Source organism: Carassius gibelio, chromosome B3 (assembly GCF_023724105.1).
Source record: "Carassius gibelio isolate Cgi1373 ecotype wild population from Czech Republic chromosome B3, carGib1.2-hapl.c, whole genome shotgun sequence".
In the NCBI taxonomy this organism is placed as follows: Eukaryota; Metazoa; Chordata; class Actinopteri; order Cypriniformes; family Cyprinidae; genus Carassius; species Carassius gibelio.
In genome coordinates this window covers 16,337,716-16,363,418 of record NC_068398.1, presented here as the reverse complement: position 1 = coordinate 16,363,418, position 25,703 = coordinate 16,337,716, and the positions used below count along the sequence as shown (strand labels likewise).

The 25,703-nt window shown below is 40.9% G+C and overlaps 3 protein-coding genes and 2 long non-coding RNA genes across 8 annotated transcripts; 3 read left to right on the top strand and 2 right to left on the bottom strand.

Moving 5' to 3' along the window:
* Positions 1 to 407: 407 nt before the first annotated feature.
* On the bottom strand, positions 408 to 2,460 carry LOC127952648 (uncharacterized). 2 transcript variants are annotated; one of them, XR_008153018.1, is made up of 2 exons: positions 1,631 to 2,460; positions 408 to 1,514 (listed from the first exon to the last, which is right to left on the bottom strand). It is a non-coding gene; the product is annotated as an uncharacterized LOC127952648 (long non-coding RNA). The 2 variants fall into 2 exon arrangements; XR_008153019.1 differs by having other exon boundaries at positions 408 to 1,102.
* On the top strand, positions 912 to 2,904 carry LOC127952649 (uncharacterized). 2 transcript variants are annotated; one of them, XR_008153020.1, is made up of 6 exons: positions 912 to 1,060; positions 1,251 to 1,334; positions 1,367 to 1,472; positions 2,011 to 2,148; positions 2,539 to 2,622; positions 2,781 to 2,904. It is a non-coding gene; the product is annotated as an uncharacterized LOC127952649 (long non-coding RNA). The 2 variants fall into 2 exon arrangements; XR_008153021.1 differs by lacking the exon at positions 1,251 to 1,334 and having other exon boundaries at positions 919 to 1,060; positions 1,399 to 1,472.
* A 784-nt stretch (positions 2,905 to 3,688) lies between these two features.
* Positions 3,689 to 14,545, top strand: retreg3 (reticulophagy regulator family member 3). The gene is made up of 9 exons (XM_052551283.1): positions 3,689 to 4,241; positions 6,183 to 6,289; positions 6,766 to 6,796; positions 6,897 to 7,023; positions 7,365 to 7,449; positions 7,542 to 7,679; positions 8,377 to 8,456; positions 8,619 to 8,751; positions 11,046 to 14,545. The coding sequence occupies exons 1-9, from the start codon at positions 4,000 to 4,002 to the stop codon at positions 11,606 to 11,608; spliced, it is 1,506 nt and encodes a 501-aa protein (XP_052407243.1). The 5' UTR covers positions 3,689 to 3,999; the 3' UTR covers positions 11,609 to 14,545.
* A 575-nt stretch (positions 14,546 to 15,120) lies between these two features.
* Positions 15,121 to 18,000, top strand: LOC127953867 (homologous-pairing protein 2 homolog). The gene is made up of 8 exons (XM_052553218.1): positions 15,121 to 15,279; positions 15,436 to 15,536; positions 15,693 to 15,782; positions 15,877 to 15,988; positions 16,077 to 16,222; positions 16,540 to 16,593; positions 16,945 to 17,004; positions 17,717 to 18,000. Exons 1-8 carry the CDS (start codon positions 15,258 to 15,260, stop codon positions 17,771 to 17,773), a joined length of 642 nt encoding a protein of 213 aa, XP_052409178.1. The 5' UTR covers positions 15,121 to 15,257; the 3' UTR covers positions 17,774 to 18,000.
* LOC127953866 (max-like protein X) lies at positions 17,947 to 25,006 on the bottom strand. Of its 2 annotated transcripts, none has more exons than XM_052553216.1 (8): positions 24,882 to 25,006; positions 23,929 to 23,968; positions 23,621 to 23,710; positions 23,250 to 23,359; positions 22,553 to 22,655; positions 22,354 to 22,453; positions 21,931 to 22,132; positions 17,947 to 20,957 (listed from the first exon to the last, which is right to left on the bottom strand). In XM_052553216.1, the coding sequence occupies exons 1-8, from the start codon at positions 24,921 to 24,923 to the stop codon at positions 20,901 to 20,903; spliced, it is 744 nt and encodes a 247-aa protein (XP_052409176.1). In that variant the 5' UTR covers positions 24,924 to 25,006; the 3' UTR covers positions 17,947 to 20,900. The 2 variants fall into 2 exon arrangements, with proteins under 2 accessions (XP_052409176.1, XP_052409177.1); XM_052553217.1 differs by having other exon boundaries at positions 23,929 to 23,965; positions 24,882 to 24,964.
* Positions 25,007 to 25,703: the final 697 nt, after the last annotated feature.

Here is a 25,703-nt window from a genome sequence, read left to right as displayed (position 1 = left end):
GTATGATTACATTAAATTTTTGTCCTTCATAGTGAAAAATTATGGAACCACTGCACTCAAGTATAATGCATAAACCTCTCAAATAAAATCCATAATATCTTTTTTTTTTTTGTATATTATATTTATTGTATCATTTTCAGAATTTCAAACAAATAGACAATACAACCACAGGACAGAACCAAATACAACTACACAAAAAAAAAAAAAAAAAAAAAAAAAAAAAAACTCCTTCAGTTAGATTCAAGTTTGCAGATAAAAATCCATAATATCTTTAGTATTTCTTTTATATAAATAATAATTATGAACGATATTTGGGCTTTTATTACCTAATTATGGTTTTATAAACCATACTGTAAAATCTAAATCTTCCTATCAAACCTCATCCAAATGACACCATTTGATTTAAGTAGAGTTTACGCTTGTGACAACCTTTAATAAGAAACAAACATGTAGTCTGGGAGATTATTAAAGTTGTTCTCATCTGAAGAAAGAGGTGTTAGTTGTTGTCGGTTGTTGTTTTCCTCTGAAGAGAGAGGTGTTGGTTGTTGTTGTCGGTGGTTTATGTTCTCATCTGAAGAGAGAGCTGTTGGTTGTTGTTCTCATCTGAAGAGAGAGGTGTTGGTTGTTGTTCTCTTCTGAAGAGAGCTGTTGGTTGTTGTTCTCATCTGAAGAGAGAGCTGTTGGTTGTCGTTGGTTGATGTTCTCATCTGAAGAGAGAGCTGTTGGTTGTTGTTGTTGGTTGTTGTTCTCATCTGAAGAGAGAGCTGTTGGTTGTCGTTGGTTGATGTTCTCATCTGAAGAGAGAGCTGTTGGTTGTCGTTGGTTGATGTTCTCATCTGAAGAGAGAGGTGTTGGTTGTTGTTCTCATCTGAAGAGAGAGCTGTTGGTTGTTGTTCTCATCTGAAGAGAGAGCTGTTGGTTGTCGTTGGTTGATGTTCTCATCTGAAGAGAGAGCTGTTGGTTGTCGTTGGTTGATGTTCTCATCTGAAGAGAGAGGTGTTGGTTGTTGTTCTCATCTGAAGAGAGAGCTGTTGGTTGTTGTTCTCATCTGAAGAGAGAGGTGTTGGTTGTTGTTGGTTGTTGTTCTCATCTGAAGAGAGACCTGTTGGTAGTTGTTCTCATCTGAAGACAGAGCTGTTGGTTGTTGTTCTCATCTGAAGAGAGAGCTGTTGGTTGTCGTTGGTTGTTGTTCTCATCTAAAGTGAGAGGTGTTGGTTGTCGTTGGTTGATGTTCTCATCTGAAGAGAGAGCTGTTGGTTGTCGTTGGTTGATGTTCTCATCTGAAGAGAGAGCTGTTGGTTGTCGTTGGTTGATGTTCTCATCTGAAGAGAGAGGTGTTTGTTGTTGTTCTCATCTGAAGAGAGAGCTGTTGGTTGTTGTTCTCATCTGAAGAGAGAGCTGTTGGTTGTTGTTCTCATCTGAAGAGAGAGGTGTTGGTTGTTGTTGGTTGTTGTTCTCATCTGAAGAGAGAGGTGTTGGTTGTTGTTGGTTGTTGTTCTCATCTGAAGAGAGAGCTGTTGGTTGTCGTTGGTTGATGTTCTCATCTGAAGAGAGAGCTGTTGGTTGTTGTTCTCATCTGAAGAGAGAGCTGTTGGTTGTCGTTGGTTGTTGTTCTCATCTGAAGAGAGACCTGTTGGTTGTCGTTGGTTGTTGTTCTCATCTGAAGAGAGAGCTGTTGGTTGTCGTTGGTTGATGTTCTCATCTGAAGAGAGAGCTGTTGGTTGTTGTTCTCATCTGAAGAGAGAGCTGTTGGTTGTTGTTCTCATCTGAAGAGAGAGGTGTTGGTTGTTGTTGGTTGTTGTTCTCATCTGAAGAGAGACCTGTTGGTAGTTGTTCTCATCTGAAGACAGAGCTGTTGGTTGTTGTTCTCATCTGAAGAGAGAGCTGTTGGTTGTCGTTAGTTGTTGTTCTCATCTGAAGAGAGAGGTGTTGGTTGTCGTTGGTTGATGTTCTCATCTGAAGAGAGAGCTGTTGGTTGTCGTTGGTTGATGTTCTCATCTGAAGAGAGAGCTGTTGGTTGTCGTTGGTTGATGTTCTCATCTGAAGAGAGAGGTGTTTGTTGTTGTTCTCATCTGAAGAGAGAGCTGTTGGTTGTTGTTCTCATCTGAAGAGAGAGCTGTTGGTTGTTGTTCTCATCTGAAGAGAGAGGTGTTGGTTGTTGTTGGTTGTTGTTCTCATCTGAAGAGAGACCTGTTGGTTGTCGTTGGTTGTTGTTCTCATCTGAAGAGAGAGCTGTTGGTTGTCGTTGGTTGATGTTCTCATCTGAAGAGAGAGCTGTTGGTTGTTGTTCTCATCTGAAGAGAGAGCTGTTGGTTGTCGTTGGTTGTTGTTCTCATCTGAAGAGAGACCTGTTGGTTGTCGTTGGTTGTTGTTCTCATCTGAAGAGAGAGCTGTTGGTTGTCGTTGGTTGATGTTCTCATCTGAAGAGAGAGCTGTTGGTTGTTGTTCTCATCTGAAGAGAGAGCTGTTGGTTGTTGTTCTCATCTGAAGAGAGAGCTGTTGGTTGTCGTTGGTTGTTGTTCTCATCTGAAGAGAGAGCTGTTGGTTGTCGTTGGTTGTTGTTCTCATCTGAAGAGAGAGGAGTTGGTTGTCGTTGGTTGTTGTTCTCATCTGAAGAGAGAGGTGTTGGTTGTCGTTGGTTGTTGTTCTCATCTGTAGAGAGAGGTGTTGGTTTTCGTTGGTTGTTGTTCTCATCTAAAGAGAGAGTTGTTGGTTGTTGTTCTCATCTGAAGAGAGAGCTGTTGGTTGTCCTTGGTTGTTGTTCTCATCTGAAGAGAGAGGTGTTGGTTGTCGTTGGTTGTTGTTCTCATCTGAAGAGAGAGGTGTTGGTTGTCGTTGGTTGTTGTTCTCATCTGAAGAGAGAGCTGTTGGTTGTCGTTGGTTGTTGTTCTCATCTGAAGAGAGCTGTTGGTTGTTGTTCTCATCTGAAGAGAGAGCTGTTGGTTGTCGTTGGTTGTTGTTCTCATCTGAAGAGAGAGCTGTTGGTTGTCCTTGGTTGTTCTCATCTGAAGAGAGAGCTGTTGGTTGTCGCTGGTTGTTGTTCTCATCTGAAGAGAGAGGTGTTGGTTGTCGTTGGTTATTGTTCTCATCTAAAGAGAGAGGTGTTGGTTGTTGTTCTCATCTGAAGAGAGAGCTGTTGGTTGTTGTTCTCATCTAAAGAGAGAGTTGTTGGTTGTTGTTCTCATCTGAAGAGAGAGGTGTTGGTTGTTGTTCTCATCTGAAGAGAGAGCTGTTGGTTGTCCTTGGTTGTTCTCATCTGAAGAGAGAGCTGTTGGTTGTCGCTGGTTGTTGTTCTCATCTGAAGAGAGAGGTGTTGGTTGTCGTTGGTTATTGTTCTCATCTGAAGAGAGAGCTGTTGGTTGTCCTTGGTTGTTGTTCTCATCTGAAGAGAGCTGTTGGTTGTTGTTGGTTGTTCTCATCTGAAGAGAGAGCTGTTGGTTGTTGTTCTCATCTAAAGAGAGAGTTGTTGGTTGTTGTTCTCATCTGAAGAGAGAGCTGTTGGTTGTTGTTCTCATCTAAAGAGAGAGTTGTTGGTTGTTGTTCTCATCTGAAGAGAGAGGTGTTGGTTGTTGTTCTCATCTGAAGAGAGAGGTGTTGGTTGTTGTTCTCATCTGAAGAGAGAGCTGTTGGTTGTTGTTCTCATCTCATTGGCCAGATCAAGTCCGTCCTCCGCAGCTCGCGCTGTTGCTCTCGCGACTAAAACAACGACTGGACATGACAGCAGCACGGTGACAACATAAAAAAAGAACCTGTGCTGACACTTAAATATAGCAAATCAGACCCCCAAAAATGGGTTTTATTTCACATTTGCTTTGTATGCACGGTGACAGCCTCGCGCGAGGTCTGCCTTCTGCTGTTCTGCCCTGAGCGGCTTCATGCTAAAGCTAACTAGCGATACATACATTCAGATCGTTTCTAAAGCACGGGGTGTATTTTCAGCACTCTGATATTATAGATTGTGTTACTTTTTTTGCTGTCACGTTTCCCAGACGCGTAAGTATGGCTGGAGCGGAAGACGCGGCTGAAGGGAGCGGTTTTGCGGGGCAGCTGCGCTCTCGTGTCGGCCTCCGGAGCGGCTCGTGCTCCGGCGAGAGTCAAGAGCAGCTCCGCGCCGTGAAAGCGATGCTGCTGGAGCGGCTGGGACCGCACGAGCGCCTGCTCGCCTATCTGCAGTCTGTTTTATTGTGGGAGAGACCCTTTCACAGCGCCCTGCTGTACACGGCCGCCAATGTCCTGTTCTGGTGAGTGGATGAGCTTTATCTCCATGGATTTAACGTTCACGTTATCTCCACTCGGGCTCTGTTTACAACCTAACGTTAGTGCTTTCAGCTGAAACGTTTACATTATTCATGAACATTTTTGAGTATCGTGTATAAGCCTTTCTTGTTTTATCTGGATGCATACGTGTCGACATGTTCTAGACGTTTGCTCCTTTAATTTAAGATAAGCAACAGATGGTCAGGCTGGTATAGTGTCTATATTTAGACAGTGGGCTCTGGGTTTACTGGTGTGCAACTGTTAAAACAATGCTGAGTGCACACGCGTTGTGTTTTTGTGATTGACAGAACAATAACGTTTTATTTTGTATTAGGTGCCATGTTTGACTAAGGCCTGTTAAGCAGAGATCAGTTTGCACTGGATTTCTGTGGCCTGTATATGCTGTATGTTGTCTTCCACCCCTCCTACTGTCAGTTATTAATGTATACAGTAGATAACTGCATATGAGAGACGCTACCACACACACACACACACACACACACACACATACAATTATAATATTAATCACTATATAAGTAATATATGAATCATAATGTTATTAATATTTAATATGAACTTTATTAAAGGATTTACAATCAATATTATTATTTTGTATTTGATAAGATTGAATAAAAAATTCAAAGTAACGTGCTGTATTCCCAAATCAGTTTGTTGGGGCTGGTCTTACAGTTGTATGATTTCTTGTTCATGCCTTGAGACTTTTCTCAGGCCAGCCTAACTTGGGAAGCCATGTGCTCTTAGTACACGCTTTTGTGCATTAAAATCAGCATGAATTCAAAGTGGACCCTATTTATTTGCTAAAGGCATGTCCTGGTCATTTCATTTGTGCAGTTACTACAAAGATTACAAATTGTTTGCCTCTTTAATCTTTAATCTAGGGCTGCAAAACGATTAATCGCGTTCAAGATAAAAGTTTGTTTACATACTATGTAGACACTGTATATTCTGTACTTACTGCTTATTGCACTTCCGGTTAGATGCTAACTGCATTTCATCGCCTTGTACCTTACATGTGCAATGACAATATAGAGAAATCTAATCCAAACTAATTTAAAATGTACATTAAGGAAAAATGTGACATTTATAAAAGTAAACTTAGTTGGGAATGAGAGTTTATGTTGACTGTTTGCTATAAAGGATGCTTAATAAGTCTGAAAAGCTTTAGATGAAATGCCTCAGGAGGGAAAGATGTGGAGGGAAGGATCGTTTTAGGTTGAATGGCTCCCTCTCTTGTTCTTTATCATTCAGGCATGCAGTCTTCATTCACTTAGTGCAGCCACCCTCTCCATCAGAGAAATATTCTCCTGATCTTATTATCTCTTTTTATTTGTCTCCGTTAACAGCAGAGGAACCGTTTGTGATATTTCTGTGCTTATAAAGAAGTACTTGTCACCACCAGTTTGGTTATTGTGGATATGACAGGTCATGTGGGAATGCTGTTTGATCCAGTCAATAAACAGCATTCGCTGTCTGGTTCCACACCGAGAGCTCAGCAGAATTCAGCCTGGTCTCAGTGGCGGCTCACCTTTTGTTCAAGTACTGTAGCACATGGCAGTAATTAGCCATGCAGCGAAACTGTCGGAAATCACAACTGCTTGTGCAGCACACGCTGTCTCTGAGATTTGCACAGGAAGACACTGGGGCTGGAAACACCTGTGTAACAAAGGTTTCCTCATACATTCAGGATGATAAATGCGTGACGGGTGCCAACACAAGGTTTTGCTCAGAGGATCCACAGTAGAGCTGCTGTTGCAGTATAAAGCACACATTGTAATGCATAAAAAAGGGATGATTCAAGACATTTCACAAAAATGATTAAAAAAAAAAGAAGCTTTTATTCAATGTTATTTCATGCTGAAATAGAGTATAAATAATGGACTACAGTCTTTCTGATCTCTTCTCAGGTTTTTTGCTCTGAGCTCCTTGAGGTTGCTCTTTCTGCTGGCATCAGGTCTGGCTCTGGCTGTTTGTGTCGACACTTGGAGGAATAAGATCTGGCCGAAGATCAAAGGTACAACTGACCTTCCTCTGCTGCCTGTCTACAGCTACTACCTATAAGACCTCATCTTTCTTCCATCTGTTTATCATTTTAATATGAATCATATTGGCTGTGATTAATATCTCGGTGTTCCTTGTGCTGTGACCCACTCGAGTTTAATTTTCTCCCTGCCCATTCACTCAGCTCCTATCACGTTATGAAATTGACAGTTCCTTTTAGTGCATTTCCAGGAGGAGAACAGTATCGACCTGAATCAATATTTTGCATGTAGCTGTTACACAGTGGCTTATTAGCATTTGATCTCCTTTCTGGGACGTCTTTAAAATAATTAAAACAAGATACTAATATAAAAGTCAGTGTTGCACTCATAAAACCTGTCGAAATATTCATATTTCTGACGGAAGTGAAAATGTAATGAAGCAAATGGTGAAAAAAAAGTCTTGTAATACTCACACATGTACCTTACACTGTTTGTTTTTGTTTTACAGTTAAAAGGCAAGATGAGAGCGAGAATGAAAGGTAACGTCAGTTTGTTTATTCTTTTTCAGGTTTTTCTAGTGGTGTGAGGCTTGAGTTGTTATTTATTAATTCTCTCTGCTCTTCTCTGATTGGCTCTCAGCTGGGGTCTGGTGCAGCCTGGGACTTTGAGCGTGCCTGAATTGTGCCACCACCTGGCTGAAGTTTGGGTTATGGGCTCTTCCTGTGCAACAGATATTGTGCAGTTCAAACGGAAAAATCCAGGCAAGGTGAGAATACGTACAAACCAGAAACTTTGTGACAATTGCATGGTGATATTATAAGCCCTATATTGTGTGTGTAGACAGACTTTTGACTTGCTTAAAATAGTTTGGTCCAGTTTGCACATTTTTTCCTGGCTCACTTAGAAAGAGACTTTCTGAGCATCATGTAAAGTGACCAACCACAATGCATTTAGTTGTGCATTCGTGTCATTGAAGTTCTTTCATTATTATTATGGCTTTTATGACTGCTTTATGAGGTTGAATTATTATATTGTTGGTATAATATACAAACTCTTTTGTTTAAATGCTAAACATTTATCAAATGATGAAACTCCATTGTTTTACAGTTTTGTATGCTGGTTTGTGGGCTGTTCACGTCAGTGGCCATGGTGGGGCGCTACATCCCTGGACTGGTGCTGTCATACATGGCTTGTGAGTAGCAGAAATCCATCAGGGCTTGCTCATTTTCTCCAGAGCCTTAACAACTGCAGAATATTCACTTTCTTTCTTGTCCTGTCCCTCAGTGCTGGGTGTGTTGCTGTGCCCATTGGCTCTGTATTATCGGCTGTGGCAGCGTGCATGTGTGAAGCTGGAGCCAGCCCTGCAGTGGCTGGACTTCAGCGCCAAAGGATATATGATGTCAAAGCCTATAGACAACCAGTGTAAGTACACTGTAGATCTATACAGTGAGAGTCCCATAAAACTGATGTTATGCTGAAGACAAATTTTGCATTTTTAGAGTTGTATTTTAAGGACTATATCTGAAGATAAAATTGTGTGCATAAAGTCCCATTTGAATAATGTAGTGATGCACTGTTAACACATTAGTCTTTCAAACCAAGCAGCTTTCTGTTGATCAACACACAACATCACAATGCAAAATCTTCATGCATGAAGAAAACAAAAATATACTATTATGTGGATTCCTATTTAAGCAAAATTGCCTGCTATTTTATCTCCAAACCAGTCTTCTCCATGTAAAGCTCTTATTCTACAAATCTGTGCAAAACAACCTTTCTAGGTGTTTGTTGATATATATTTTATAGGCATGAAGACATTCAATATTCAAATGGCATCTAACCTGACTAGGGTCTGTTGCATACAGTATCTTGTTTGACAGTAGAACGAAATGATGATTTTAGCTGAAGAATGAATCAACACGTTTGGTTATACTGAATGTTGTACAGAAACTTTGAATTACTTTGACTCAGTCTCTCAATTGTATTTGACATTTACCTATAACAATAAGCATTTGTGAACATGACCAGTTGATGTCTCTTGTAGCTATCTTTTACTGTATGTTACAGTTCTCAGACGTTGTGATAAACCAAACTAATGTTTACCCTTCTGTGTTTGCAGTTCTTCGTAAGCCCTTCAGAAGCGGGACCTCAGATGACGCAAGTGACAGCGAAGAAGAACTGGCTGCATTCTGCCCGACGGTGAGCCCAGAAACAGGGTTATTTATATCACAGGGATTTAGAGCTGCTGCATGCTCATGAGGTTAGGGGGTCTGCAGGGGGTCATGACAGTAAAAAGCAAATTGGAAGATCATTGTTTTTTTCTAATACACTCACACTTCTCTAAATATTTTGCCCCTGTAGTTTGATGAAGCAGCTGTTGCTAAAGAACTGGCACTGACTGACTCCGAGCACTCAGATGCTGAGGTTTCATACATGGATAACGGCACCTTTAACCTCTCCAGGGGTCACACACCCCTCACAGATGGCTCTGAGGGTAAGACACCTTGATGACGTCTTTTTTTCAGTCTTTGTATGCGAGTCAATGACAAGATTGTCTACAGTAACGAAAAGGAAGAAAAAATAAATAAAACACAACATAGCCTTAGAAATGTGCAATTTGTATTCACGTTGGTTTCATACAGTGTTGAAAAACCGTTGTAATATTTTAAAGAAAATCGTATGACTTGGTGCAAGGATCAAGTAAAAATTGATTAAATATTTCCTTACTCATAGAATATATGCGAGTGTACACATCTAATGAAAATATTTGTTTTGAATGTGTGTATTGTCACGGGAGGAGCACAAGACAGACACAGTGGGCGTGGCGTCAGGCCTCGGAGAGGCTTTTATTAACAGAAATCATAAAACAAAGGGAATAAAAGTGGCCAAAGGGGGAAAGTGTCCAAAATAACAGGGGATCTGGTGTCCTCGTTGTGCTGCGGGGTTTGTGTGGGTCGGGCAGTGTTCATCAAGGAAGGGTCCAGGCAAGGGGCGGAGTCCGGCGGCCGCACGCGCTCCCCTCCTTGGTCCGGGGCGCGAGGGGCGGCGGCTTCTCCTAGTGGCCGCGTCTCTCTCGTTGGCCGCGGCGCTGGTAGGGGATGGACGGCCCGGCATCCTGGCCCGTCGGCCGTGTATACGGGTGCGGTTCCCATCCGGATCGCGGGTCCGGCAGCTCACGTCTTGGTGGCGCGGGAGTCCCTCAACGCACCCTTCCTGGACCCACGAGGACACCAGTGTGCATGCACGGGGAAGAGACCGGTCTCCTGAGGAGAGGCGCGTTGGGCTTTTAAACAGCGGCGGTAATGAGGCTCCACTTCCTTCAGGTGTGCCCCATCACACGCCGCCAGCCCTGACTCGTCCAGCGCCCCTCCTCTCACACACCCACTCCAGTCGGGAGCCTGGTGAAGGGCGGCGATTTAGGACGGGGTGCCGGTGACAATCAGGGAGGAGGCAGCTGACTCGTCACATTCCCCCTCCCAAGCGACATCCCCGTCCCCAGGGCGCCACCCACACGGGAGTGCTACCATCCTCAACCAGGCTCCAAACGGTCGGAGTGGGCGGGGCTTCCTCTCCGGGCGGTCCTCCCTCTCGCAGCGCACCAGAACAGGGACAGAGAAACCGGGTTTTAGTGACAGCCTCAACCAACCACAGGGTAAAATGACAATGGAAAAGTCACTTACCCCTTGTGTGGCTGGGAGGCTGTCCCCAGTTTTCCTCCGTCCCAGTCTGGGTTCTCACGAACGTTTGCAAGCGAGAGGGGGGTGACGTCACCAGACGTTTCCCAACTGCGCTGTCTAGGCTCCGCCTGCCCGCATTCTCCACCAGTGTCACGGGAGGAGCACAAGACAGACACAGTGGGCGTGGCGTCAGGCCTCGGAGAGGCTTTTATTAACAGAAATCATAAAACAAAGGGAATAAAAGTGGCCAAAGGGGGAAAGTGTCCAAAATAACAGGGGATCTGGTGTCCTCGTTGTGCTGCGGGGTTTGTGTGGGTCGGGCAGTGTTCATCAAGGAAGGGTCCAGGCAAGGGGCGGAGTCCGGCGGCCGCACGCGCTCCCCTCCTTGGTCCGGGGCGCGAGGGGCGGCGGCTTCTCCTAGCGGCCGCGTCTCTCTCGTTGGCCGCGGCGCTGGTAGGGGATGGACGGCCCGGCATCCTGGCCCGTCGGCCGTGTATACGGGTGCGGTTCCCATCCGGATCGCGGGTCCGGCAGCTCACGTCTTGGTGGCGCGGGAGTCCCTCAACGCACCCTTCCTGGACCCACGAGGACACCAGTGTGCATGCACGGGGAAGAGACCGGTCTCCTGAGGAGAGGCGCGTTGGGCTTTTAAACAGCGGCGGTAATGAGGCTCCACTTCCTTCAGGTGTGCCCCATCACACGCCGCCAGCCCTGACTCGTCCAGCGCCCCTCCTCTCACACACCCACTCCAGTCGGGAGCCTGGTGAAGGGCGGCGATTTAGGACGGGGTGCCGGTGACAATCAGGGAGGAGGCAGCTGACTCGTCACAGTATATAGATATTTTGTTTCAAGGTTAAAGGCTATTATGTTTGTATATTAAGTTGAAAAAACAAATTAATTAAAACTAAATATCAGAATCAATTCCAAAATTAAATTACTGTATGCATGAATTCTGTTTTTGTTACAATATTGTTTAAAAGTTTGTGGCCAGTAAGAAATGTTTTGGTATATCAGAATGATTTCTGAAGGTTCATGTGACACTGAAGACTGGAGTAATGGATACTGACAATTCATGCTATAATATCTTAATCTTTATTTTTTCCCTTAATAGATCTAGACAGACACAGTGATCCAGAAGAATCATTTGCCTGTGGGCTTCCAGACTTCCCCTCCATCAACCCAGATGCCACCCTGATGGAGGACGATGATGATGCCAGCATCGGGCTGCCCAGTCTCAACTCAGCCGCGCTCTCTGGCCCTCGCGGCTCTACCTCCGCCCTACTGGACCTGGACACCCAGATGGACTCAGATCAGGAAGACTTCGACCCCGAGATCTCCTTCGGCTCCCTAAATACTACCTCTGACCTAACTAGTAACCTGGCAGGGGTCATCGCCAGCAACATGATCCAGGCAGCCATCGCAGGAGCCATGCAGCCCCGCCCACCGCAGGGTCCTCGGAGAGAGAGCGGCCCACGGCCAGGAGCACCCCCGAGGGGATACAGGAAGCAGTCGAGCTCGGAGTTAGACACAGATCTGGACTTTGATGGCGAGGACTTTGAGATGTTGGATCAGTCTGAGCTGAACCAGTTGGATCCCTTGGGAGGGGGGCAGGGGGGCCAAAACAGAACCCAGGGATCCAGTTTCCTGTCCAACTTGCTGGGGAAGCCACAGTGAGCCCATCTCGCAGATTCTCCCTCCGTCTGTCTGCTCCTCGTGTCCCTCGCACCTTGATCCGAGTAGAAGTTTGCAGTGTTGGCTTGAATGTCTACTGAGATGCTTTCGATTTATCTGAGTGAGTGCGACGGAGAGAGAGAGAGTGTGTTTGTTTTGCACTATTAATGTCATATTAGATTCACCTGCCAGGTTTCCCTTCACTGGCTGCTGTTGATATCACTGTGAAGTAATCTTGTTTTTAGTCTGAATCTTCTCTGTTTCTGCTCTGTGAGTTTCTGTGTCCTCTCTCATTCGTGTGTGTTAAAAGGCTCCGATTTACTTTGTAGGCTAAGCAATAGGACAACAATCATAAAACATTTAAAAAGATCCAAAATCTCTTTAACTTTTTTAGAAACCAGCAAAACCAATACCAGATATTTTTACCACATCCGAGTCTTCTAGATCTTACACATCAATGGCTGGATTGTTTGTGTCTTCAATAATAACACACAGGACCAAATCAGACATTCCATCATCAGTGCAAAGCCAAGACCCTTAAGGTGTACAGAAATGAAATGAAGACGCCTGTAATAAAGCAATCTACAGTCAGAGGAGTCGGATGAAGTAGCAGTGACTCTTGTTTTTAAAGGGGTAGTTCACCCCAAAATCTCAATTCTGTCATCATTTACTCACGCTCATGCCATTTCTAATCCTTTATATACATTTTTTCTTCTGTAGAACATACAAGAAGATATTTTGAAAAAATGTCTCAGTGTTTTTTGTCCATACAATGGAAGTCAATGGCAACTAAAACTGTTTGGTTACCAACATTCCACAGAAGAAAAACAAGGGCTGAGTAAATGATGACAATTTTCTTTTTTGAGAGGCCTATCACTTTAAGAGTGAACTTTACTTAAGGTCACAGAGTGATAAAGATCAGTCGGGTTCTCATTTTTCCTTATGGGGTGAATTCTGGTCAATTGAGATGCTTTCTGTCATTGAAACGACTGGGGAAAATGTCCCAAATAGCTTGAATTCACCTTGTTTGCACCTGTTTCCCCCCCATTTGTTTATACAGTATCTTTATGTGGTAACTGCACATGATTTTTAATCATGTCTATCTGATGGCGATGAAAATTTCTTAAATCAGGAGTAATATAATTGAATACATTAGTAACTAAATTAGTAGTCGAGACAGTTTTGTTGAAGATGTTTCTCTCTTAATGATATTTACATTTAAGTTCATACTGGCTGGATTTTTTTCTGCATTTCTTGAATAGCACATGTTAATGAATGACAGTAGCTCTTTTAAAGACAAAATGAAAAAATAGGGAAAACTACAGTATATTGTGTTTCAGATGGATGTTCTTTGTCTGTTCGTTAGTCAAATTAAAAAACAATTAAAATCAAACAATACCAACTTGTTTAACAGCTCAGCAATGCTGCTCAGCTGGATAATATGGCAGTACATTGATCTAGTTTGTAATGACTCTACCTCAAACAAGACATTGGGCTGTAACTGCCACCTCTTTGTACACCGCCTCCTCTCTTCATACACACCTTTAACCATTCTGACTTTATGCAGGAACTTTTAAACAGGTAGCAGCAGAAAAACAGTAGATCTCTGCATCCTCTCTTCTCATCTGGTCTGGTCTGGTATGAGATTTAGGGCAAAGTCTTACATTCAGTGCAATACTAAAGCACAAAAGGATTTGAGAAAACACCTTTCTTACTTCCTTTCTTGGAAGCTGGTGGAATTAAATGAGTGGATTTTGCTGTTTCTTTAGTAGATGCTGAGCATTGTTTGTTTCACTGCACTTTTCCCAAGTGAACCGTTTCTGTTTCTGACCTAATGCTAATGAGGCCATCATTGCTGGCTTTAAGCTTTCATTATTGTGTATGCTGGAGAGTAGGAAACGTACCGGAAAACTGCTGTAGCGATAAAAAGGCATTCAGTTACCAGAGACCAGTGAAGTGTTTTCTATTTTCTAGGCATACATTGGTTTTCTCGTTTTAATTGAAGGTAATGGAGCGTTTAGGAATTATAAGGAAGCATCTTATCTTTCTCATGTGTATTCACAGTCTGTCACTTCCTGCTGTTCCAGTTTGTTTATTACATTTCAAAGTCACAAGTCTTACTTTACCCAGCCAACATGAGTAAGGTTAGAAGAACAGTACTGTTTATTGGAGTGTATCATATTTGACCACTTTTCACAAATTTTATTCAATCTTTCACTCTTTTTTTTTTCCTTATTGTTTTCCTGTTTTGTTTTTGTTTGGTTGTGAGCCCTAATTGCTGATGATTTTTTTTGGATTGCTGTGTTAAAAAAGATTTGATTTATTATTATTATTATTATTTAGGTGTTGACATTGAAGTGTAATGCATAGTAGGCTCATAGATCGGAAAGCCTTTTAATTTTCCCCTTTTTACTGTTTCATACTATTATTAAAAATACTTAACTAATTATATGGACACACTCTTTAATGATTCATTTGGTTTGATAGATTATCAATATTTCTTTTGAAAAAACATGACAAAGATCTCTGTTTGTAAGTGTGTCAGTGTGATTACTTTTCAATGCAAAAATTCCCTGGCCATTTTAGCCATTCACCTTTTTGTGTTAAATTTCAGCAAAAATCACCAGCAATTCAAATCGGACAATGAAGTGGTGGTTTACTGGAGGAAGATTATGCCCAGCGTCATCTATTGATGTTGTATTGATGTTAGTGCTTTAAACAGAAATCAGTTGGCAGGCCGCCATGTTGAGGCCAATGCAAAATACAGAATCACTCATTTTTTCTTTCTTTCTCTGTGTGAGCATTTTACAGGAGTCTTTCTATAGCTGGATACTGCAGTGAATTTTATTTCTGTACAGAACTATTTCACTCTTCCATTCTCTGTAATTGTTTTTTTGATAACTTTTGATGTGTAAGACAATAAAGAGATGAATGAATGTATTCTTTAAGTAACAAATGTGATTTTTCTTCTATTAGTTAGCCCTACTGGATACATTTAATTTAGTTTTGTGACCAAAATAATCTGCAATAAACAATGACTGATATTAACAGAAATAACACATTTTAGTAAGATTAAAAAAGAAATCTGTTGTGGAAGGCAATGCAATTAAAAATTAAAACCGTGAACGTGGTTAATCTTAAGTAGCTCTAATTCTACAGAAAATTATATTTAATGAATGTACAAATTACAGTCAATCAACATACATGAAATTGGAAAGTTGTTTTAAATCATTTAGAAATATTATAAACCGTATGGATAAAAAAACCCCTGCATTAAATGTTTAGCAGTAGAATAATAATATACTAATTTTAAGTAATTATATGTTGTCTAAAAAGCAACAACAACAAAAGTTAAAGATGCAGAAGGGCATTTTAACTGTGACTTTTAAATTGATAAACTAATGAGACGTTTATATACATAATGTGTAGATTATACAGTATAATGTCAAAATGTTTCACACACACACACACACACACAAGTGACCAGAAGATCCGACACAGACCATCGAGTTGACGTCTTCAAGATGACGTACGTGTCGTCGTCACCGGTACTCCCACAATTCAACTCGGCGCGCGAAAGCTACCTGAGGTAAACAACAGAAAAGTGCAGCTCGCTGTTTTCATACAGTCTATGATCTAGACCGAGTAAACAATGAGCAAAAAAGACAGTGCTGGTACGCGATACTTCTCATACTTACACTTCTGAACATTTCATGCCTTCATTTTGAAGTGATTTTTATAATTGGTAACGTTACGACAACGCCACTATAAAATACTCCGCTGTACGTTACTGTTACTGCATCGGATCTCCGTCTTTGTCTTCCACACAGGCGTTGCACAGATCCTCGCATACCTGAATGAGAAAAACAGACCCTATAGTGCTCAGGATGTCTTTACAAACCTACAGAAGCAGTGTGGTCTGGGTAAAACGGTAAAAACAACATTAACGTACATGACAGATGACATCTGTTCAGTAGTGTCAAGCGCTCTTTGCTCTTGTTAAATGTGATACGTTAAAATTACAGTTTGTATACAGAGTGTATGACGTTATTTGATTTTGTGATATTAAACGCCTTTATTTTCCCAGGCTGTGGTCAAAGCAATGGAGCAGCTGGCCCAGCAGGGACAGATTCAAGAGAAAGTCTATGGAAAGCAGAAGATCTACTTTGCAGATCAGGTTGGTCTAATTAGGATGGAGACAGATTGCTGTTAATATGAAGAGAACTGGCGTTGGGTAATCAGCCTGACCGATGCCTTGTCTAACCCCTCAGTCTCAGTTTGCGGATGTGAGTGATGCTGAACTGAAGGAGATGGATGCTCGTGTCGCACAACTCAGTGCTGAAGTACAGACCATCTCACAGAGCTGCAGGCAGCTGGATACAGGTGTGCACTCAACGTGCGCTGCTGGGAAAAAACATTCGGTTTGATCTTAACTCTGTATTTGATAGAAAGATCATGGTTTTGCCCTCAGAACTGAAGGAGCTGAACAGCTCATTAACCACAGCAGAGATGGAGGCCCAGATCCAGGAGCTGCAGGCGGAGTGCTCTGGGTACAGAGAGAGGCTGGATAAGATCAAAACCGCTACAAACCATGTGACCCCTGAAGAGAAGCAGAAGGTTAGAAACCAAGTGTCAGTGTTTACAGTATCAGCTCTGTGCATGATCAATAAACGCAAAATATAGTGTTGAGTAAGTGCAAATCGGCCTGAATCTCTCCCACACTAGCCCTGGGCCATTCTTATTCTTGAGCCCTGCACATTAAATAGCTTTTTTATGTAAGCAGTGCAAAAATACTAATTTAAAGCCTTCTAGCATCTCTGGAATACGTTTGATTCATTAGGTGAAGTTTGTACAGATAATGTGTCTGTCCTGGGGCAGTCAACAGTATATTATGCTTGTTCATGTTGCTGACAAATGTATTTCTTGCCCCTCAGGTTTACAAGGAGAGAGAGACTTATGTGAAGGAGTGGAGGAAGCGGAAGAGAATGGTAATGAGCTGTAAAAATATTTATTCACACGGCTTCAGATTCTACCCAGGAGACAAAATGTCAGCTAGTTTTTAATGATACAGCCATAAGGCATGCCTTTATGAAAGTGCATTCATTTCATATTTACCTTTGTGTCCTCAACACCATGGTTTATTTATGTACGAATGGAAACTGCACATTATGGCCTTTACTATCACAGCCAATGGTCAACTGACCTAACAAATGATGCCTGTGATATAATGCTACATAACTTACATTATACAGATTATTAGATATATATTAAGTCTTATGTATCGCAACATGAATCTCCAAGCATGGCTTTTAGATAATTTATGTCTGTTTACCTGCCAGGTTACCGATATGGTTGGAGCTATTTTGGAGGGGTACCCAAAGAGCAAGAAACAGTTTCTGGTGAGTCATTTCCAAACTTTTTTGTTACAAATTTACTTGAAGTACCCCTCTGAGATTTGACATTAATATTTCAGTTACAACATGTTTGCTTGTTCACAATTCTCTGATGTCAGTTATCGGTCACATGGCATGCAAGTAAATAGATAAAATCATTACGGTTGTAAATTATTTTTTTAACGTTCAAATGCTCAAGCTTTTATTTTACCCTAATATGGAGATGGGATCTTTTTATGTTGGATAATATTAGAGAGAGTTCATCCAAAATGTAAAATGCTGTCAATATTAACTCGCCCTATTGCCGTTCCAAACCCGTAAGGCCTTTGTTTATCTTCAGAACACAAATTAAGATATTTTTTGATGAAATCCGAGAGCTTTCGGACCCTGCAAAGACAGCAAGGCAACTGACGCGTTCAAGTGCCAGAAACAGACCATGAAAATACTCCATGTTCCATTAGTGTGGATGCAGGGTCAGAAAACTCTCGGATTTCATCAGAAATATCTTTGTGTTCTGAAGATGAATGAATGCTTTGGAATGACATGAGGTTGAGGAATTATTGACAGAACTTTCATTGTTGGTTGAACTATTTCTTTACAAACCTCGCACAAACCCTTGGGGTATCACAGCCATTGTTTTTTGAAAACCCTGCTTTAGAGTATCGTGTATTTGTAAACTGGCAAATGAAAAACCTTCTTTTCTCTCCTTTGAAATCAGGAGGAGGCTGGAATTGAAACAGATGAAGACCATAAAGTGACAATGCCCAACATCTGATGGAGGACTCACTGATTAAATTCCGATCGTTGCTGGGACACCAGACCTTTGGAAAGGTTGGAAAGTAATGTAGAGTATTCTGGGACACTGAGACAACGGTTTTGTTAAAAACCAATCCTATTTATAAAAGTTCTGTTGAGAAAGAAAGAAAGAACGAACAAACAAGCTGTAAAAAAGTTTGAACATTTGTTTATTTTTCAATTAAAAAAATGATACTGATACAAAAATATTTCCACCAGATTCTTCCGTTGAAGTCGGAAACGCAAAAGCACAGAGTCTAGTAAAGTAGTTCAGCACGACGTAGGCTCATCTCTGTGAGCTGGCATTCGCTCCACCGTATGGCTTTTAACCTGTAAAGACGTCCCTTATTCCAGCACAGGTCAGACAGTTGATTGTACAATCATCTGTTATCAACAAAACAAAGATCTCAATACCTAAAAAGCTGTGTCCTGAGTAGACTTTGAATTTTCATTACGCCTTAATTGACATTCATTGAAAATATAAATAGAATTGGGCGGTCACACCATGTGAAGCTGCTATACCACGCACAGATGCGACCGTGTCTTCATCGATAGCTTATGCAGCACAAAACATACTGAACACAAGAGCTTAAACCATTATCATAAATGTAGGATGCGCTACACAAAGCTGAAGAAAAGATGACATAACATGACAAAAAAAGAGGTTTATCTTCCATTATTTGTGCGTAGACACTGCAATCTTTGGTCACAGCATCACAATGACAAAGAGGAACTAAGATGGCTCAGCATTGCCTAACTTTAATTCTATTAAAACATGCAAGACAGCTGATGCATCACAGTGCAACCAGACCTCTAGGCTCCCCTTTCCAGCACTAGGCGGTTCACAAAGGTGAAAATGTAGTTGTGCTTTGGAAAATGATTTGAACATGAGGTAAAGATGATAACTGAATGCAACACACCAAGCTTAATCATTCAAAGGCAGCTGACTGGTTTACAATTTCACCTCAGTATGTGTGGGGTGTGAAGTTGAGTATTCTCGAACTTATTTGTGGTTGTCAGTATGATATTTTATCTTAGCATCACAACTGCAGACTCTTGAACATATGAATACTGATGAAAGTCTTCTGGGTTTAGACTAAACAAAGAAATTATTCAACTTCAGGACTGAGGTGTGTTTCGACATCAACTAAACAGAACTAACTAGGGGTGCTCCGATCAACATTTTTGAGGCCGATCACAGAAAGCAGGATCACAGATACCAATCTTTAAAGCCTTCTTTTTATCATGTTGATTTATTTATTGTGATGATCCAATCAAGATTTTTAGACATTTATTCAGGGCCTGAATTTCATATTTGAAAATGTATCCCTCTCTTATGTGACTCTTGTGGGAGGATTTTTATTATTTTTTAATTTGGAGGTGTAAATATATTATATAAAATATATATTTATATATAATGTTTGATCATGCAATGTATTTTTGTTTTTACAGTCGTGTAGTTGTTGCACAAGCCTGATTTAATCAGCTGTATGTGAGGTCCACACATGCTCTGTTTGCAGTGTGCATGTAGTCCATGTGTGGTACAGAAGCAGCACGGACTGAGCTTTCACACAGGAGTCTGATCCTGATCCACAACATTTATCCATTCTTTTGATTTTAAATCCAAACTTTTTTTCTTAAAATGCTTTTTCAACATTGTGATTCTTTTTTTTTTTTTTTTACACAGTACAGTAATACAAACTTTCATCAATTATTCAATGCTTTTTACTTTTGCATTTACTTCTAGATTTATATATTATGTCGCTAAAACATAACATTTAAACTACTTTTCTCACGTTATCACAAACATTCTAAATTAAAACCATTGACAGAAACAATCAGCTCTACTGCCTTTCTTTTGCATTTAAATCTTTATTACAAGCAATCCTGCAGTTCACAAAGAACTTTAAGAAATGATTGCCTTGTTTATCTAAAAGTGCTCTTTTTCTTTAAACCTAGCCAAAAAACCATAGCCTATGTGTTGACTGTGAAGCACAGCAGACTTTAATCATATGCATTTAAGGTGTAATTACTACAATTTTGTGTTAGTGCGTATTCACATTTTTGCAAACAATGCACTGTTACTTTAATTCAGCGCAGCAAAAAATAGACTTGGTGCGGAAACTATCTCTGTACTGCTGCAAACGCTCTGCCAGACCGCAACCGTGTCTGCAGTGTGAACGCTTTAATCCATTAACATGAGCGCGGTAAAAATACACACCACATAGACACTGCAAATGTACTAATGTGAACCTGGCATTATTATGTGTGTGCACTGTAAGTGTGCATGAGCGCACTGTCTTCAGGAAAGCACGCGAGCGTTGAATGGCTTGAACACTGACTAGAGTTAAAAAGAAAAAATGCTATTTAGTGATGCAATTCCTGTGTCAGCTGTGCAGCTCACTTATAGAGCAGACCTGATGTGATTAAGGCATTTGCATTTTGAGAAAGAGAGAGCACACGCAGTGATTCACTCAACGCTGTTTGTGAAATTATCTCTTACAGAGACTTTTACAAATTACTTTATCAGTTATTTAATGAAGAAATATGAATTGTACCTCAGCTTAAGTACTATAATTATTTAACGCACGCTGGACAGAGACTGTGCCGCTGCATGTCATGCCAAACCTCTCACGGCAGGCTCATGTTAATGGATTAAAGCTTGAGTTCAGTTTTATGAGATCGGCCTTTTTAGAGATCGCCGATCAATCATCCCAAAGTGATTATCGGCCGATTGTGATCGGCGCACCCCTAGAACCAACACCTTCTTTAATTTCTAAACCAGCTGAAAGTGTGTGAGGAAACTATATGCAATGGCAAACATCTTAGATCAGATTATTACCTTCCAAATTATTAGTAATAAAATTACTGATCAGAATAAATTAACGCATTTCCACATTTGTTGATTTGAATCACTGCCATAAACACTGTCAGTCAATACTTCATCTCTTTAGAGTCCTTGTAATCCACCCCAGTCCATTAGTGTGCTGATACCCTGCTGCATAGTGTGTGTGTGTGTGTGTGTGTGTGTGAGAGAGAGAGAAAGAGAGACTGTTCTTGAATGAGATATCAGCCTGAGAGACAGACAAACATACAGATAGACAGCTTCAGTACAGCTGACCATTCACTTGCTGCAGCACAGTCACCACAAATTCTCTCAGCGTCTGTCAACAATACAGAAAAACATAGTCAGCCTGGGAGTTTACAGTGTTTAACTAAGCCTGTGTAGGGCTATTTTGTGCCCAAAATGCAATGACTTTCTTTTTTTTCCTTTTGGAAATAGGAAAACATAACACAGTTGCTACTTGCGCATTAAGTTGATCAGCAATTTCTAACTTTTGACAAGGGGCATTTACACTTGATAATGTAATTAATTTTTCCTGTTAAGAAAAATGGCAATCTGCTATAAAATTAAAAAAAGTGTAAATGTCTTCTAAAACAGGTTCTCAACCAGGACACTTAGCAAACCTAAAACTTGCAAAAAATACTTTAAATGTTTTAAAATTTGACTGAACAAACTTTAAAATGAGCTAAAACAACAACAACAACAAAAAACCTAATTTTTTGAAAAGCCAGGGTTCTAGTCTAGTTAATTAATTTAATATTAACTTTTTTTAAATAAATATACATTATTTGCTAGTTTTCAAGTTCTAAAATATTTGACCGGGTAGAAATAGAGTAAAAACTATTTTAAAAAATCCTTCTGAATCCAGTAAATCACAATCAACTGGAAAACTCATGGGGTCTTTAAATATTGTTGTGAACCTTTACGTGAAAAAAAGCTGTGAACTCTTCATATCGTAATTCAGCTATTAACAAGCCGTAAAGGAACAGTTCACCCTAAAAATGAAAAGGTTGTCATCATTTACTTACCTTCATGTTGTTCCAAACCTATATAAGTTATATTCTTAAGTTGAGCACAAAAAAAGATATTTGGAAAAAGTTGTTTGTTCCAACTGACTTCCATAATAAGAAAAGAAATACTACAGAAGTCAATGAGGACCATCAACTATTTGAATACCTGCACTTTTCATAATATCTTCTTTTATGTTCAACCAACTCAAACAGGTTTGAAATGACATGAAATATCATCTCATTTTTGGGTCAACTATTCCTTTAAGCATGTGTATGTGCTACCTGGGGCTTGCAGTGTTCCTCGATCCAGCTGAAGACGCAGGCAGAGAGCTCCTGAAAGCTGTTGACCGACACTGAGGCACTGAAGGACTGGAACAGAGAGTCCATGATGCTCTGAAACACACTGAACTTCACCTGGTCTGAAACCTGCTCGCTGCCCTGCTGAGGGTTATTCTGATGGGCCTTCACAATGTGCTCATAGTTCCTGAAACAAACCATTAAAAGACACGTTAGTATCTTTAAGACACTTTTCTTCCTCCCTCCCTTTTATAGGTCTTAAAGGGGGGTGTTATCTATTTCTTGGCAGAAGAGTGACGGTGTCAGATAAAGCCGGAAACAACCCCGCCGGAGAATAAGTGGAACTACATTTGTCAGCTTATGCAGTTCAAAATGTCCCGGCCACGTGTCAATAACCCCCCCACTCACGTTTTCATAATTTTCAGCGCCATCACCTCCTTCCTAAGTGTGGAAACATCCTCTTCCTGCTTCTTCTTTTCTTTGTGGAGAAACTGAATGTAGTCGATTGCTGCAAACACACACACACACACACAAGCTGCTGAGCTTTTCCATTCCAGAGTGAAAGGCATGTGACAAGGAAATATAAATAGATAATGAAGGTTCTCACTCTTCTGCAGGACTGTAGCTTTACTCATCTTCTGAGTGGCCATGGCAAAGTCAGACTGCTGCTGGCATGTAGGCACTATAGACTGCAGGTCATCATAGCCTTTCTGTGGGACAGAGATCCGTACAGACACTTCTGAGTGACAGAAGTAGAACGCTAGGAACAAGGCACGGTGTTCTTTTACACACGAGCAGCTCACAATCCAGTCTGTCCACAGTAAACTGCTCCACATGAAATCATCTCTGCATGTTTTGGGTTGCTTGTACCATGTATCTGGGAACACAACTTGCGCTGATCTCATCTGATACCACCAAATTTGTAATGAAAAGCACTTACAAACCGCTCTCTTCAACAGAAGAGATTTAATGGGGTCGCTGCGTCATTTTTTTTCCACCAAAATGGAAGCTTGGATTATTATTGCCATATTTCTATTTTATAATCAAAGTGTTTGGGCAAATTGAGCAGCCCTACAAACAAGCCCAGCACCTGGAGCTTTAAAAAAAAAACATTTATAAGTGTAAACAATTTACCATTTTATCAGGGAATAAACTGTGCAGACCTATGCTTACGAAATAAGTATTTCTATTTGGCAGATAATTACTGTGCTTTTGTGATCCATTATTGCGATCACTTCCAAGTACCTTGTGCTCATGTAAGCTACTATATTTTCTGTCTTTGTTTTTGCTCTTCTCTCTCTTACCTTGATGGCATCTCTGCGTTTCTGCTCTGCCTGTGTGTGTGCCTGTCTCCTCCGGTCTTTATACGACTCCTTATAGGGCGTCTCATGTCTGTTATCACTGTCTTCATCATCTAAACCAAAGGGAAGAACAGTGTGTTAGCAGACTGTATCTTGACGTCTGTATTTAATGTCGCAGATATCAACATGTTTTCTTTTATATTGTTACGTACAGCGTCAGAGTGTAACATAATTGAAAAAGAAAAAACAATATAGGGCACGGACTTGGTTCTTTGCATCAGAGGGAGCAGGGAAGAGTCTTGCATAAAGTACATTTTAGAGCAAAGGTTATAAAAAAAATGGCCATGTTTGATTTTAGATGATTGGGGTATTACCTGTGTTTGGTACAGAAGAGGCACTCGTGGATCCGATGCTGTTGGCTCTTGACACCAAACTTCCTTTGCGAGCACTCTCGGCAAAGAAACCTAATGATATAGAAATTTATACAAGTATAAATGTAAACACTAGTATTAATGTTTGGTTACTTCAAAATTTGACAGCACAAAGTAGTTTCAGATGGTCGAGTCCAGCCCATGGGTTCATTATATTTTTAAAACTGCATGTCTAACCTTCATCTTCGGAATATAAGAAAAAAACACATTGGTGTAGACTTATAGTAATAGTTTATAGCTCTGGTACTCACTGTGATCGAAGCCGTTGTCGCTGAAGGCACCGTCCGTCTGCTGAGACATGGTGAGATGGGTGATATAAAAAGACAAACAGAAGAACAGTCAAAGCCAGCCTGACTAAACAATCACATATGCAAACATAGCCTGACCTGTCCTGCCTTACCTTTATCTAGGACACCTCTAACTCCCGACTGTGATGTGTCCCAAATAACCCCTTTAAAGAGTGACATTTAATCTACATGCATAATGCGTCTCCAAACTCTCAGATTGAGCAATATCTGTCATATTGTCAAGCTGCCATTACAGTCGGTGCAATTGAGGGCATATTTTATGATTTTATAAGTTGCATATGAATGCGGCAGGAGGTTATAATGCACTGGAACAGCAGCATACATACAGTGGAGGCACAAACAAACAAAGAAAACTAGTGAGATTTAATTTGCTGTCTTGACAGTATTTTGGGACATCATCTGTCACTTGAATCGAATCCCGTTCTCTGGGGAGTCGATTCGATCGTCCGAACGCGCCTTCGATGCCCAAAAATTCTGTCTAGTGGCAATTTAAAAACGTTTCAAAACAGCCAATGTAGCGATCAAACCAGTTAGCTTAGCGATTTCAACTCGTACACATCTGTTATAGCTTCCATTCTAACATTTACAACATAAAAAGTCAGTTTATAGGCAGAACTGTTTTCGGACGCATTTCTGTGGTTATGTGTTGCCTAAATCACCGCTAAATACAAAGCATTTTAAGACCACTATTATGTGGGGAGCAGGGTAATTGTTCTTTTGACTTGCTGAACTTTACGACTAACGTTAGCCAGCTGAGCTAACGTTAGAGAGTGAAACCAACCTCTGTAGAACTAACGTTACACAGATAAACAGAAACACACTTCACGGGGGCGATTTGGGAGGATATGGCTGTTTTAAAATCAACGGACAGACTTTATCTGAATATTTTTCCTTACTTTGAGCCAGGGATCCTCCGGTGACGCGCTGTTTTCCGTCATGTTGAAATAAACAATGAGTGGATTTCACGAACTGCGCCTTCTATCGGCCATTATCTGATCTGACCTCTAGAGACTCATCCTGCACTCTATCGTTCTCTCCGTCTCCTGATTACTGACGGCTAGGATTTCCGATGAACTCTAGTTCATTAATATATATTGATCTATACGCTCTTCCATTTCGTTTCTTGATGTACTCATTGCATTGACTGTGTATTATATTATATTTTATTGTAGTCTATAGCTACACATATACCTTACAATGCTTGATTAGATATAAACATCAGTGTGTGGTCATTTCTTCCACATGGTGGTGCTCTAAGAGTTCATCATGCATCAAACTGAGAGTTAAAGCTCGTATCACAGAGTAATGGGTATCTATCTATCTATCTATCTATCTATCTATCTATCTATCTATCTATCTATCTATCTATCTATCTATCTATCTATCTATCTATCTATCTGTCTGTCTGTCTGTCTGTCTGTCTGTCTGTCTGTCTATCTCTGTCTGTCTGTCTTTCTCAGTCTGTCTATCTCTCTCTGTCAATCTATCTATCTCGGTCTGTCTGTCTATATATCTGTCTGTCTATCTCTGTCTGTCTATCTCTGTCTCTCTCACAAAAAAAAAATAAAATAAAACGGGGGAGTCGTGGCCTAGTGGTTAGAGAGTTTGACTCCTAACCCTAGGGTTGTGGGTTCTAATCTCCAGCAGGCAATAACATGACTTAGGTGCCCTTGAGCAAGGCATCGAACCTGCTCTGGGTGTGTGTTCACAGTGTGAGT